This window comes from Anomalospiza imberbis, chromosome Z, assembly GCF_031753505.1.
Source record: "Anomalospiza imberbis isolate Cuckoo-Finch-1a 21T00152 chromosome Z, ASM3175350v1, whole genome shotgun sequence".
NCBI lineage: Eukaryota > Metazoa > Chordata > Aves > Passeriformes > Viduidae > Anomalospiza > Anomalospiza imberbis.
The window spans coordinates 59,530,402-59,546,084 of record NC_089721.1 but is presented as its reverse complement, the minus strand read 5'-3'; the positions used below and the strand labels follow the sequence as shown (position 1 = coordinate 59,546,084).

General features: G+C 39.3%; 2 protein-coding genes across 3 annotated transcripts in view; one reads left to right on the top strand and one right to left on the bottom strand.

Moving 5' to 3' along the window:
* The window catches only part of GTF2H2 (general transcription factor IIH subunit 2), a 459,966-nt gene that overhangs the window by 106,698 nt on the left and 337,585 nt on the right, over positions 1-15,683 (top strand). The window lies entirely within an intron of this gene.
* RNF38 (ring finger protein 38) overlaps positions 1-15,683 on the bottom strand; it is a 110,233-nt gene that overhangs the window by 87,089 nt on the left and 7,461 nt on the right. Inside the window, exon 2 of one of the 2 annotated variants that reach the window (XM_068176738.1) lies at positions 9,444-9,528. The exons of the other annotated variant lie outside the window; for it this stretch is intronic. Within the exon in view, the coding sequence (XP_068032839.1) occupies positions 9,444-9,492 (49 nt within the window). The 5' untranslated portion in view covers positions 9,493-9,528. The remainder of the gene's footprint in view (positions 1-9,443; positions 9,529-15,683) is intronic. 2 annotated transcript variants of the gene reach the window in all.

Below are 15,683 nucleotides of genomic sequence, written 5' to 3'. Positions count from 1 at the left end.
AACTTCAGGCAGCTGCCTGAATACTGAGGAGCTGAACTGTGATCATTAAACAATATTTTCTAACTCAGAATGGAGAAACAGGAAAAGTTATCCTATGTTTTCACGGCCTTAGCTGAAATTAAACCACACAACACAAAGTTTTTGAGTACTCTTAGAAGCTCATCCTTTAAGCACGTAGGGTTCAGTATCACACATAATTGCTTTACCTGTTCATTTTTCCTCCTCTCTTAACCCCAAATGCGCAACAATTCTTTGCTATTGTGACTAGATCTGCTATACCATTGTACAGAAATATCAAAACATCCATTTCTCTCACTGCAGCAGTTTTAAAAATTTATTTCACTCTTCCTTTGTACCTGAGGCATATTGGCAAATAATACAAGACTGACAACATGAAGTTAAACATCTAGCCAATAATCTAGACCAAATAGCATGCTAATGACAATTTACATCTCACCAAAGATTTATGTTTAATTTAAAGTGTTAATGATAACCAGAGAGAACCCTTCAGCTTCCTCATCCATCAGAAGACTCAAATATTCACTTGTTTCTTAAGTTGGACAGCAAGCAGATGTTATGTATCAGAAAGCTTAGAACTCCAATCAAAGCTTATTTGGAAAACATGAAGGACGTGGCTGGCATATGAAGCATAGCAACTCCCCAGGGCGAATCCTTCTGCCTTTTCTCTTCCCAGCTCAACTGCAGATGCAAGATATAAATATTGCCTCCAGCATCTGGACTACCGCAAAAGCCCATACGAGCTTAGTCCATTCTTCTTTTGTGACACTACCTCAATGAGAAGTCAATATATTTACAGGAACGTTTTCAGAACATAGTTCACTTTGCCTCTGAAAAACAAATTTCTAAGAACAGGGAGACTGTCCTAGGTGTACTACTACACCTTGTTAGTAGCATTACTAACTACTAGTAGTACTACTAGTAACTAATAGTAGTAGCAATACTACTACTAGTCAGTTACATTCAGGAGATTTTTCCTCAATTGCACTGCTCAAATCTTACTTAAGAAATTTACAGTTATTTACCCCGCAGTGTAATTACCACATGCCTTTTGTTCTCTGATTAGAACACAAACAAAGCAGAAATGAGGCATACTTTTTGGTATTGCTAATTTCAAGGAAGCAACAAGTTGATTCAGCTAGTGGACAGAACCCAGCCTTCTCAAGCAGGTGCAAAAACACAATCTCAAATTGGAATATAGTAAACAGCTGGAAGCACTCCTTAAAAAAAAACACTAGATATGTGGGGGTTTTGTAAGATCTTCCAAACTCCATCCTACTCAAGTGCAATTACAGCTTTGCACACTCTGGCTTAACAGCAAGATTTTCTATTAAGATATCTCTTAGGAATGACATGGAAAAAAGGCAATCCCAGCAGTGGAATGTGGAGTGAACACATTCCCAGAAAGCAGAGGATGGGGAGATCAGGAGATTCGCTAAGTCATCTTGAAGAAGCAGTGATGACTTACTATAAAAGCTTCCTAATTATTCATAGCAATTAAAAATTAAGGCTGTTGACCCAGTTACTTATCATTTTAAAGAGGAAAAATCATTTAAGTAACTTGTTAAGTAAAAGCAGGGAGAGGGACAAAAAATACCTTCAAGGAGATGAAAGGACAAAATCATGATTGAAATCAGAGGGAGTTACTGTGTGCAACCTTTGTTCCCACTGCCAGGGCACGGCCTCCACATTTCCAGAATATCCTCAGGACATACTCTATTCAGGAGCAAGCAGAGCAGCACACTGCCAGTAAAGTGTTCTATATTGCAAAGCAAGATGTATTCTATTTGACAGTATTGCAGTTATCTTCCGTTAAGTGGGCAGTTTTCCTTATCTCTTCCAAAACCAATCTTCCCTCCCGGGAGACATCTGCTGATAATGGGCTATTGAATGTCACTGCACGACTGGTAAGAACTATAACACCCCATTGTGAGATGCTCCGCCCAGAGGGAGGAGCCAATCATTCCTAACTGGATATAATCTGGGTTTTTGAGACACCACACTCAGCCTTTTCTGCTGGATTCTGAAGAGCAACAGCTGGGTTTTTCCACTGGATCTTCAAAGAAAGACTACACCCATCTACAGGATCACTGCTCTGACAGAACCACACCTGCACTCCAGGAGGACTGCAGCCATTCCAATTTGGACTGCTACCAACACACTGGCCAAAGGGGTGTCAGCTTGTATTCTGACTCTGTCAGTGTTTTTTCTTTTGTATTATTGCATGTATTTTGTTTTCTTTTTCTCTTTTCCTAATAAATTGTATTTCTGATTTGGAGTCCCTCACTGGTTTTGCTTTCAAACCAGAACATAAAGTAAACATGGAAGACATGACATAGCCGGTTCCAGATAGGCAAATATGCTTGATTAAGTGTGGGGAGAATCATTCAGCTAAGGAGTGTTTATCCTCATCTGTGTAACATCGTTCTGCAATTAATGGACAAGGCCTTCAAAGTTTTAAAGCAATACATTTTAAAGCAATCCTTGTTTCCTAGTCTATTAAAATCAGCAACAGGCACGTCCTGGGGTCAAATGGAATAAAAATACACAACAGAATTATGACAGTATTTAACAATAGCAAGTGAGGAACAAATAAAGTGACTGATGAAATCCAGTGCCAGTAACTACTAAAGAATCCACACAAGGAGAAAGATCATTCCAGCTACACTTGTGGACCAAAACCTTCCTTTTGCCTTCTCCCCTTAAATGTAAACATTCTATTTGTTCATCTGATAATTTTATCAGAAGTTCTGCATTGAGAATAATAAGAAAAAGACTATAGAACAAGACTGAAAAATACTTCAGGGTTTTCCAGTACTTTGATAACTGCAGTCTTAAGAACCTGTAATTAGTCCAAGAACACTGATTAAATACATGGGTGTGGGGAAAAGCAAGAAGACAGCACACAAACCTGGACTCTTCAGCTTTTAAACTGCTTGAATGAGTATAATACTGCCAAAAAGAACACTGATGAAGAGCACTCACTGTGCTTCAAAAAAAGTCCAGCCCACTGAACACAATATACCTGGTAGAACCTCCCCCTCTGGAAGTCCCTGACCAGGACTACTTGAAGCTTGGTAATATGATGGAACAGGTACAATTGGCTTGTATTTTTCAGATACTGGCTTAGGACTAGCTGGTATCTGACGTATACAAAAAAAAAGTATACAATTTTCCCCAAGAGCCATTGTTCACCTTCTACAAACACTCCCCTCCAGACTTCTAAGTCCAGCTGTAGACAGGCTGCAGGTTTTGGAAAACTCTTCAGTACTTTTGTGTGGTATCAGTAAAGCTGCAAGACAGAACAAGGCACCATCACCAGGACTGACAGCAGTCCTTTTCAAGAGAAGAAATCCATTACTTGACATTGTGTGGTTACTGGGGACAAGCAGTTGTTCCCAGCCCTGGTAGTTTCTATAAGACTAGTAGGTGCCCATACAGGGCAAAAGAACATTCCTGACCCCATGTCAGATAAAATCTATATGATACTTTCTCCTCACTCTGAAAGTAGTCTGCTTGATTACAGTTTTTCTTTTCTGCACCATCTGTTTGCAGCACTTTGCAAAATACAGCCTCTCCAAGCACAACAGAAATGTAAGGGAAAGGATTCTGCACCATGAAGAAAAAAAAAGCATGGCATGTTGTTTCCTGGTTCAGAAGCCCAACACCAACCCTATGATTTACCTGGAACATGACCAAGCATCAACTGTCAATTTCTAGCAGTATACAAGCACTGAGGGAAGGCTGAATTTCTTTAAATTGCTCAACATTTAGCACATGACAGACCCTTCTGGGGTCAGGTACCTGGAAACTGATATCAGAGGGAAGAATAGCAGATAACATTAGGACTACAGAAGTCAAAAGAGAAGAATTTATGGGGGAAATGTTTTTGTTTCTCTTCTTCCTCAAGACACCCAGAGGCGATGGATGGTAAGACAAGTTGGAACACAGGGAAATATTATTAGGAATGAGGATCTGAATATCATGGAAATAAACAAGGGTATGCTTGGCCAAGACTTAACAGTGGGAAAAATGGAACTGGAGAGAGCTCCTGCCAGACACAAGCTCAACCTGTCTAACACTAGAAGATTTTAAGTTATTCTAATATTGGGATGTTATAACATTCAAAATATCCTTTCAAGAGCGCCCAGCACAGAGCAGTAACTATAGTAAGTGCTCTCAATACAATCTCTCAGAAAGACTGAAAGTCTTGCTTAGTGGCCCTAATAGACCTAGGTCCAGATCTTCTTTCAAGAGCCACTCAGAGAGAGAAAAGCACAACTCAGATTATATAATTCAAGTATCAGTAGTTTGCCTCAATAAACCACTTAATTTAATGTTATTTCTCCTAGAATCAAATGACTAAGCTATGCTCTGGATTTCTAGACACAGATCCTCACTTGTCTAACTGCCAGTGTGCCTACATTATTTTCATAACAGAAGCAACACCTTATTATGGGAAACTTGCTAAGTTTTTACAGGAAATTGTTTCTCTCCAAAACTGTCAACCATACTAAAAAGCTTATGAGAATGAATAAGTTGAAAATAACTGTGATGCAAAAATGTTTTTAATGAGCAGTTCATCTGGGGGAGAAAGTGCAGTCAAACACTTAGCTCCATATGACAGGGTTAATACATTTCTGTGAACTGATAACATGCTTCTGGATGTTAAGGGCAATTCAGGTTTTCTGCTTTTCACTTGATATGAAAGAAAAGCTGTCTAATATTCATTATATGCCTTATACATGGTTTACATCGTATTTGCTTGTGCATATCAAGTACCAGACAAAAAGCACCAACCCTGTACAATTACTGTAAAGGGGAAAGCACTGGGGCTACACGAGCAAACCGTACAGCCGAGTCAGGTAAAAATTACATTCAGCAGTTGAGGCTGGCATTTACCAGCCTGCAAGCCTATACTTTGCAATATTATTCCAGCCTGCAAGCCTATACTTTGCAATATTATTTGGGGTCAGGCAGGAAGAATCAGTGCCTCAAAATGAGAGATCTCTAGCTTCAGTCCCCTGATTTGTGAGGACTACTCAAAATTGCACTTATAGAGAGCAATAAGGTATTCTCTTTGAATCATGAACAATCTGAATCAAATAAATGAAGGTAAAGTTCAAAGAAATATCTGCACATTGAGGCCTTTGTGTGTGTGAAATTTTTCATTCACTTTACACTACTGTAGAACTGTATTCAACGAAAAAAATACTTTTCTTCCTGAAAAAACAAGTTTACTCTCCTTTTCACTTCCTCCCATGTTCCCAAGTATATAATCACTGATGCTATCTCTATCACTATTTCCACATGCTAAATTTTTAAGTGCCAAAAATAAAAAAAATCAATACCATCACTATTTATTTACTTTTACAAAGCACTCATTTGTGTTTACTGTGTATATCCTAGTACCCTTTTAAAGAGTATCAAAATGGATTGCAATAGGTACAATGGGTGATGAAAGGAGGAAACAAATACTACCTGGAAGTTATTACACAAGCAGAAAAAAATGGTTGCAGTCTCTTTGCTTTCTTTTCGTGATCCCATGTTAGAGCAGCACTACCAATGAGGGAAACACTTCTAGATTTCCTATATACTTGTAGGTATGTATCTGTAAGAACAACCAGTGAACCTGGACAAGTGGTTTACCTCAGTTAACACCTACTGCTAGTGTTAAATTGCAGCAGTACATTCATTCATTTTAGGAGTATGGTGATAATGTGCAGCTACTTCTGCTATTCCTAGCTGCAGCTTAAGAATACATGAAGCTATTACCCTAGAAACAGTTTTTGGGATATTCCTTATATTGATTCTACATAGCTAATAAAAGAGTAGATGCCTGATTCAGAGCTTTGTGACATTGAAATAGAGATTTTTGAAGTTCACTTGAATTAACAAAATTAATTAATTTAAACTTTTTACTTGAGAAACCTCTGCCATGGTACAAAGGGCATAGGAAAATGCAAATCTCTGAAGCTTCTTGCATAAAGGACAAAGCCAGAGAAGACCAGGAGATGCAAAGAACCCAGAAAAAGGAGCTCCTCTGTCTCCAAGCTTATCAAGACCGACAGACGTACTCAGACAGGCACCAAAGGACCAAAAACGCATGCACAGAGGAGAAAAGTTCAGAAGTTCAATCCTGAGGAAGACCACAATTTTCAGCCTCAGGAGACCACCAGAGACCACCCCACGACCACCACAGCAAACCACACATGCCCAGAAGGGCGTGGACCTATTTAGCATGAGAGGCGAGGACAGGCGGGGCCAGGGGTTGAATATGCATGGAAAAGTTGTGTAATGTACTGTATATGGAACACCTTTGGGAATAAAGATGTGGGTCAGATTGAGGCTCGGGGCACAAGTTTTTGGAGAACTATCTCGCTTGTGCTGGGCGCTGACATACATACCCACTTCATAACTACATCAAGTTGTGGAGTCTATTTATTTATTCCACGTATCGCTTCAACATTAAGTAGAGAAAACATTAATGCACAAGCCAAATCCTGTATGAACTCTGAAAAGACCAAAGCTGTCCTTACCTCCCTTAAGCACCCAATGCCAACCTAACACTCAAAAAACTACCACAAACCAAACTAGCTCTTGCACAAGTCTTGATTTCAGCTTATTCCTTTGTTTTGTCCCAAAGGTCCATAGTATCACACTCAATAAAAAGGAACACTGAAGCATTTCTAGCAATGGATTCAGATGGTGTTCTTTAAAGAGACTGCACATCATAACGGTGAAAGCTTCACAGAGGGACAATCTACCTAAGAGTTCCTGAAAAGGCCCCACACCCCCTCTTTCCAGTGAAAAGCTGATCCATTCGAACACAAATCAGAAAATTTTCTTCAAACAATGCAGATGTCTTTGATCACTTTGGAAAGGCTAGAAATGGGCACGTTTTCACCACAGTACAAAATACAAGATGGGTCAGCTACAGCAACACCAGTTGATGCTTTCAAATACCAGTTTTTCCCTGGTATGCAAACCAAGTGCTCCTTGGAAAGGAGCACTTCCTTACACGCACTAGGACAGAAGGTATTCCCCTTTTCTCCTTACTCATAAACTCATGCACTCTTCCAGAAACATAATTTCACTGCTGAGTAAAGTTTATTACTCTCTATTCCTGTCAAAAACATTGCTGACCTCTGTCCTTACATGAAAATATGTTATCGAAGCTCCCTCCGTTCTTGTGATGGATGTGACTACTTTCTGAAGTTTACTCTGAACATCACAGCCACTGACGTTTTACCAGAAGATGGGTATTGGATGGACATAATCCACCTGAAAGATTGTTGCAAAAACACGCTCAAAAATCTAGGTACCAGATTTACAAAGACAACAGAAAAAGTGCTGAAATTTCAATCAAATGGCAAAGCAGCAGGTGAGTCATAAGTAGATTTTACTAAAAATCACAGATTAGTCTGAACACTACTGTATCCATTCCATTTCTATAGCTGGATTATTTCTGCAGCTTGTTGGTTCTGCAGTTGCTTTCTCTCTGATGGGAGAGGAGGAGGGGGAACCAACTCACAGACACACAAAAAAACCAAACAAAACCAAAACAAACAAAGAAAAAAAACCTCACACATAAACACCATCACAAAGCCCCCACAATTTTCTGAAAGTCTCCAAGGTTAAGTTGAAAATCTGAAATCCCCAAAAAGCTAAGCAGAAGACATGATACACAAATTTCTATCTACATCAAAAAGTTGTGGTTTAGCATTTCAATTGGAATTTCATTATTTTACTTTTTTAGTAATTCCAGACCTCTCCCCAATGGCAAATTTACAAGTACAAAGAGCATCTTTATTTCTGACAAGTGAGTAATCTAGTAGGATTCATTGCCTTTATCTAGCTCCTTCTCTATATTTATGCTTCTTTTTTCAATGTAATGGCTGCAAGGCAGTCCAGTGGCAATTTTAAATTGAAGGTATAGGATGTGAAACCCAGAAAACCCTACCTTTATGGTCAACTACATTACCCTTTTCAGCTGTAGAACTTTTCTAGACAACAAACTGTTTAAGTCATAAGCAATCACAAACCAGAAAATACAAAATGCTGAATTCACTCTACTACCTTGCATTAACTTTTTCACCCAGGTCATCATACAACTCATCTTGCTCTGGGACAGCCTGGAAAGAAGCTGTGTTTCCTTCTTCAAGCAACTGTCTTGGAGCTGTGACAAAATCATGACATCAAAATCTTTGTGTAACCAAAGGTCAGATAACACATACATATAGGCAATGTTTGTCTGCACTGGTTACTTATGCTGATAATTAGAGATTTTTTTCAGACTATCCTGTGTGGCAAAGTTTTGGTGGCTGGCTACAGGGATAACCTCTGTCAGATGATGTTAGAAGCTTCCTCTATGTACAAGAGCCAATGCAGCCAGCTCCAAAATAGAACCACCACTGGCCAAGGCCAAGCCCATCAGTGACAGTGACTGCATCTCTAAGAGAATGTATTTAAGAAGGGGAAAACTGCACAAAAGCAGCGAAGTAGACCTCAAGGTCAGTGAAAATTCTGCTCCAGGCACTGTAGGAGACATTCTGCAGCCTGTGCTGAAGACTATGATGAGGCAAGCTCTCTCCCGGCAGCCTACTGAGGTCCATGGTGCAGCAGACATCACCTGCAGCCCACAGAGGACTCCACACCTGAGCAAATGCCTGAAGGAGGCTGTAACCATGCTGGAAGACATACTAGGGCAGTTCACAAAGAACTGCAGCCTATGGGAAGGATTCATGCTAGGAAAGTTGGGAGGGACCTCATGCTGCAGCAGGGAGGCAGGAGCAGCAGAGAAAAGGGTGATAAACTGACCACAGCCCCTGTCCCCCATTTTCCTGAGCCACTCAGACAGAAGAGAAGAGAAATCTGGAGCTGAAGTTGAACGTGGGAAGAAGAGAGGAGTGGGTGAAAGATGTTTTAAGGTTTGTTTTTATTTCTCATTATCCTTCTCTGGCTTTTCATTGGCAGTTAATTAAATTAATTTCTCCATACCAAGTCTGGTTTGCCATGACCATACTTGCTGAACCTTCTGTCATACTTTTTCTTCACCATCCAGATGAGGAAGGTGAGTGATTAGAGTGGATTTGGTGGGCAACTTGTGTTCAGTCAAAGTTATCTCATCATAACATAACCTCCTTTCTCCACTGAATTTTACTTTAGTTTCCATATTGTCTTATATGTTCTGCACGAATGAACAATACTCTGGAATTTGCTTCATGTCTCCTAATTCAGTAACATGCTACAGAGGCAATGTGGATTTAGTATTTCCTTCTCTGTAGTTGCCAATTCTCAGCTTGTGATATCCTCTTTGACTTAGCAAGGTAAAGCATCTCATTGCTGGGTGATCTCACCTGGATAGTTATCACCCATTCTCACTCTATTCCATCAGAATTCCCACAACCCCATCACACTCTTACCTTTCACAAGTAAACAAGACCCAGCTCTCCCAAACACTCCTACTACCATAGCTCCTTGTGCTCCAACTGATACTCATGGTAACATCTGAAAGCAAAAGCAGCAACACAGATGCACGTCAGCCAATACCTGTGACATATCCACATAGCTCACCAGTTTTCAGTTGTTTGTCTAGTAGCTTAGCAGCCAAAATACCCCTTTGACATGAAAACTTTGAGAAAGAGGACAAGTTACTGCAGTTATATCCAGGTCATTTTAAGAGACTAATTTCTTTTGGTGGGGATTGTTATCACCAGTATTTTTATACAACTGAACAAATTACAACTGTTGCTCTTAATGAAGGCATACCGCCCTGCAGGCAAGAACACAGGGCTCCCACATTTACACAGAAAGTATATACACAGATTAAAAGACACATATATAGCCTGGTTTTCTTTTAAGCATATTTCAGCAGAAGACAAGATCTCAGTAAGTAGCGTATAGAACTGGAAGAGGTTTCAAAGTAGCTGGGTCATCCAGTCCCAACAGCAAATAATTAGCTATACCACTGCAAACTATAGACAAATCTCACCAAAAAAATCACCTTGTAAGTTTACAATGCATTCAACACACATAATTCTATGAAACCATAGAGCCAGTTTCAGCAAACCTTTTTTTTATACCTTACATAATGTACTGAGGCAATTAGAAGTAGAGGACAGTGGCCACTGCCAAGTGGCAGATATTTTTAAGAGATACAGAGATACAAATGACTGTTTCTATACATATATGAGGTATCTAAGTTTGTTTGTCTGTCTGTGAGCATTTCCACATGCATGTGCTGTTTGTCTCTAGACACAAACAAACTCGAAGTATGCATGTCAAAAGAAAAAAGGTTAGAACTTCAGACACTGGATTTAACATCAGTCATCACCATTTTGAACTCTCAAGGCTTCTTTAAGATCACTAGTACGTTAATAAAAGTAGTAGCCAGTGGAAAAATAGAGAATAGTCAACAGAAATGTATATGTAAAGGAGACTTTACATACAATGCATAACAACCTTGTGACTTGAGATATATCATTTTTTTTGTTTCAGCACAATACCCTTTTCAAATTTCAACAGCTTCTGTGTTATCTTCAAAGCAAAACAAAGTTTTCTAATAGCCTCTCTATGGTAATAAAGATCAGCCACTGCACTTCTGGAAGAATTTCTCTTGCCCTTCTCTTTACAAATAGATTTCTGAGTACAATAGCACATGATTTGTTAAACATAGACATAAAGAGTGAAATCAACACAGACCAGTAGATCAGAAATGAACTCATGATACTTGATTTGCAAAGTTGAAGCATGACTATATGTGGTTGATGGTGAGAATTATGTCTACACTTCTGAAGGCAACAGAGCAAATCTGCTCCTCAAAACCTGCCTGGATCTGCTCTCTTTCACAATGCTTTCTGGAAAGCAACACCTGCAGTGCTTGGATGAGTAAATTTAGAATTTACACTCTCACTGCCCAAGTTTTTCTAAAAGAAAATATGCTACAGCCAGAGCAAAACTCCGCAAGTTCAGACTTAACCAGAGATCAGACTGCCACGTTTCTTTTTTATATACAACAACCAAAGTCCACTTCCCCTTCTTTCGTAAGTAATACATTTGTAACAAAAGCAGCTTGCTTCATGTGCAAAAGTGTTTCTTGGTAACACCATAAATACAAAAGTTCTAAGCCCAGTTTTGCAGTTCATGTAAAATCCAAGGAATCCAAGCAGTTGAAGCAAGACAGCATTTTGTTTACCAGTGCTGAATCACTTTCGTGTCCCAGAAATGTGTCTCTCATGACAGAATTCTTCACCCTCAGCCTACTAGCTGTATTTTCCATTGAGCACTCTAGGCAGTCCTGGAGAACAGGTAACCACATGTCCTGGTCTTCCCTCTCTGAAGACTTTGTCATAGCTCTCCCCTTTTGATGTCACTGCTCCAATGATAACGTAAAAAGCTTCAGTGGTCACAAGAATGCTGAATGTAATAATCTGGATGACGTGCAATTCAGCCCACCAAAGGGGGCACTTTTTTACTGAACTTTGAAATTTGTTCCTCCAGCAATAGCCTTGAAAAGGACAAGCTTAATCGGCCTGGGAGGTAGCAAAAGCAGGAAAATGCCTGGAGAGCCTTAAGAACAATGCAGGAGTTCCCAGCGTGACTCCTCAAATGAGCTGAGGAGAGAACAAAATTTTTAAACACAAGGAGCAGCAAACCCAGGACAGTAATGGCTAGGCAAAGCAAGGCAAAGGCTTAAAACACACAGGTTTTATAGGAAATCACCTCTTAAATTCATCACATGGACTGACTGCAAGGAAGAGGCAGCTGACACCCACACTCTAAAAAGGAACCACATAGGCCCCAGCATGGTTGAAAATTTATTTTCAGTACCACACACAGCTGTTAGGAACTAGAAATTTCACGTGTCTATAAGCTGGTGGTCTACATAAGAGAACACACAAGTGTATTTGTAAGCCACAATTCTTCAGATGCACTGTGTCTACAATCCAAGAACAATGGGGTTATCAGACCAAAATGGTCGTGTTGATGAGTTACCCTGTTTCTCAAATAGGACAAACTCTCCCAGAATGAGCATTTCAAAGTCACTTTTATGTCTCAGAAAACCTTCCCTGCCCTTTTGCATATACTGATTGAGTTAGCCCAGCATAACTTTCTAGCACAGGTAATCCCTAAGCAGTAACTCCAAAGATACTGCATAATAAATATCAAAGCATGTCAATATGCAGATATTCAACAACAGTCATACCTATGCTAACCAGTATTAAAGTATTCTCACCTACTGCTCTCTACAGAGATCATAAGGTTCATGGTTATGCTAGATCTTCCTCTTAAAGAGATATAATAAATCTTAGACAACATTTCTTCTTCAAATTGTATAAATTTAAGATCTTTAGAAGATCAAAATTAAAACCATTCCAGGTGGCAATCATTCAGGTATCTCTTTTATGGACAATCAACCCTATTTTTAAAATCCATAGAGACATAAAAGGCCAAAACTTGGTATGGTGCCTTAAAAACAAAGCTCTCTTACAGCCTTGTACAGTGGTAGAATGATCTCTTATGTCTTGTTTTTTAATCCAAACTATTAGACAACTTCTTTACCTTTCTTGCTGCTTGAGACCAAAAAACTCCAAGGGGCTAAACCAGCAGAAATTGGAGAAACACAAAGATGCAGAAGTATTAAGTTACTAGAAACAGTTACCTGTCTATGACATCAGTCACAAACAGAAAATGCAGCATTCAAACAATACCTGATAGGAAACAAAAACTTGACCTAATGCAGAAATGGAACACTACAGAATAATAAATGAAACAAATTACACTAGTCTTTGTTTTAAAATGCTTTAAAACCACTTTTGCCCCAACCTAGCTGAAAACTCAGTAAATCCAGAACACTCTGGCATCCTTGTTTTGCTTCACTACCCACCCTGCCACACAGCCTCCACACAGCCCATAAATAAGAGATACAGATGATGCTTCAGTTAATTCACAGCAAACAAGTCCATAACAATATGGGCAACTCACTTGCTTTGAAAATTATCTTTTATGGCCCAGATGTTTTAAGAGTGATCCTCAAAAGAAATCAGTTGTTACATGAACATCAGAAATAATGAAAATCTGCATTTGTGGAATTTTGTTATGTACTTTTATGTTTTCTCCCGCAATAAAAAAAGTTTGCCTCCAAACCCTTACAATTCCCATTCCCTGCAATTCCTTTGGTTTCCCAAGCTCTCAAGATCCTCCTTTATTTCCTGTGTCCTTGTCAGAGAGACCATACACTGCAGCTGTTTGGAAGCAAAATACTAACTGCCCAACAACTACCTGTGTCCACAGATCACTAAGTCAGACAAAACAGCATCAGATTCCTTCAAGCTGTTTGCTTGAGAGAGCAGACTAATTTATCTGGTACTTAACCAGTGATTTACTAGAAGTTTTTTTTAAAACACTAAAAAGTCTCCCTCAAGTTTGAAGCTATTTACAGAAGAACAAGACTAAGTGAACAAGTATGACAGCTTTACTTAAGAATGAATGCCAATTTCACTTTTACATGGTAAATGACCTGAGGAGGTCATTTACCACAGTTTTTCACTCTTTTCCTACTTTTTGCTGTGTTCATATTTTATATTATTGACTGAATTCTTTTCTGTACCATTCTCCCTTAAAAATACTATAGAAATTTATACACTAGTAGAGTCATCATATTACAAGCACTGGTTTGATAAAGACTAACAAAAAAGGATAAGAAAACATCAGTAAATATATTTTTGTTTTTTACATACTCTCCAAGCTTAGAAAAAAATCTGTCTCATTGCTGAACACATCTCTCAATTAATTTATCTGGCACTTTCTGAAAGTGTACCAAGTATGACAGGAAAGACAGAACCCAACATCCCCTATACTTCTAGGACAGAAAAATAAAAATTGAAGCGTATACTTTTGTCTGTCAGATGAAAACAGACTGTTTGTACATAAACCAGCAAGTAAGTTAGGAAGAAAGGATGAGAGGCAGAAGTGTAGCTCTGCTTTAAACACGAAGAGCTATTGATGTTTTACCCAAAAGCATTTATACATTAAATACCCATAATAAAAGTTACTTTTGGGTGTGTGGGGAGGAAGCATGTCAAAAGAATCAAGGTTAAAAAAAAGCAGTCTCCCAAGACTGAGGTGACATTTGCGTGCAGAAGCAAACTGAGTTCTCACCATCACTTCTGACCGTGTGCAACTAAACCAGACCCAAACTGCTGTTCCTTCTCTACTTGCAATGCCTGAAGCAGACATCCCCAGGATAAAGGCTGCAAGAGACTGCTGGATATCTGATAATTCAATCCCCCTGCTCAGACCAGGCTAATTTAGAGTAGTGCCTTGTCTGGAAAAGTTCTGAATCTCTCCAAAGTTGTAAGGTCCATAATATCTACAGTTCTCTGCTTCAGAGTGAAAAAAGATTCTTCCTAAAAATATCTGCCACATATTTAGGTATTTCCACCTGAGCCGTATTCCCAGGGACTCACCTTACCAGCCTGCAAAAGTCTGGCACTATGTTTTCTTCCTCTGCCAGAAGAGGAGAACACAGGCCATTGGGATCTCTCAGTCGGGATCTCCCCTGGGCCATCTCTTCAACCATGCTGTGCAATCCTAGTGTCCTCTACCTCTCCCCATAGGTCCCATGCTCCAGCCATTACATCAGCTTGCTGTCCTTGAGCTCACTCGCTCCACTGGATCAGGAGCTGCTACCCACCCATTCAAGCCCCTCATGGCACAAAACTCTTCTGCTCTAGTGCAAGCCTCAGCCTTTGCTGAATGTCATAAGCTCCCCAGTTGTCCAGGCTGTCAAGGTCCCTCAGAATAGCACACCTGCACCCCCACGCACTGACTGGTCCTCACCGTATAATGTAATCAGTGAAACAGCTGTGGATCACTATTCCACCAGAGAGTCATATTGTTCCATAACTGGGTTTTTTCCAGGTTTGTAAGGTGATACAATCCTAGTCACTACTGAATAGTTTTTACCATATTTACCACCTTCATAGCTTTTCCCTAATCCTTCATGTTCAGAATGCTTCATCAAATAAAAAGATGCCAAAATGCAACAAATCCTTTAAGTAATTTTTCCTCTGCATCCAAATTCTTCATTAGTAATATTTTTTGGTATCTCATTGCAGAATCAATTCCTTATGGGCACAAGAGATTGACAGTGTTATAAAAATGAAATTAAGTTTTAATATAGAAAAGAGTACTTTTCTATCTCATTCACTTTTTCAGTCCAACAGGCCCTTGTAACAATCAAATGCATCTTGACTCTCACTTTCTTGAAATACATCCCTGCAGTATGTACCTCAGTTTGCTTATCTTTACAAGCATAATCACATATTTCTTAAGTTTGAAGACACTTTGTCTTCGATAATAAAACCAAGACACACTTGTCACACTGGTGGCTAAAAGCTTTCACCTCCAAGCCTCTGAAAATCAAAATGCATTTCTGAAACAGCTCAGAAATCTAACCTGTACCCAACCTCCAAAATAAGCTGTAAAAGCTATTTTCAGATCATATCATAAACACTTTATGTAAACTTGCTCAAAAACACACACAAACCACAATGATTACAGACTCACAGGGCTTTTGTGCCAAAAGGCTCAATATCTACTCTATGATAACTACTGCTTACTCTGTTTGGCTTTGGGCCACTTCAACTTATAAATAGGAA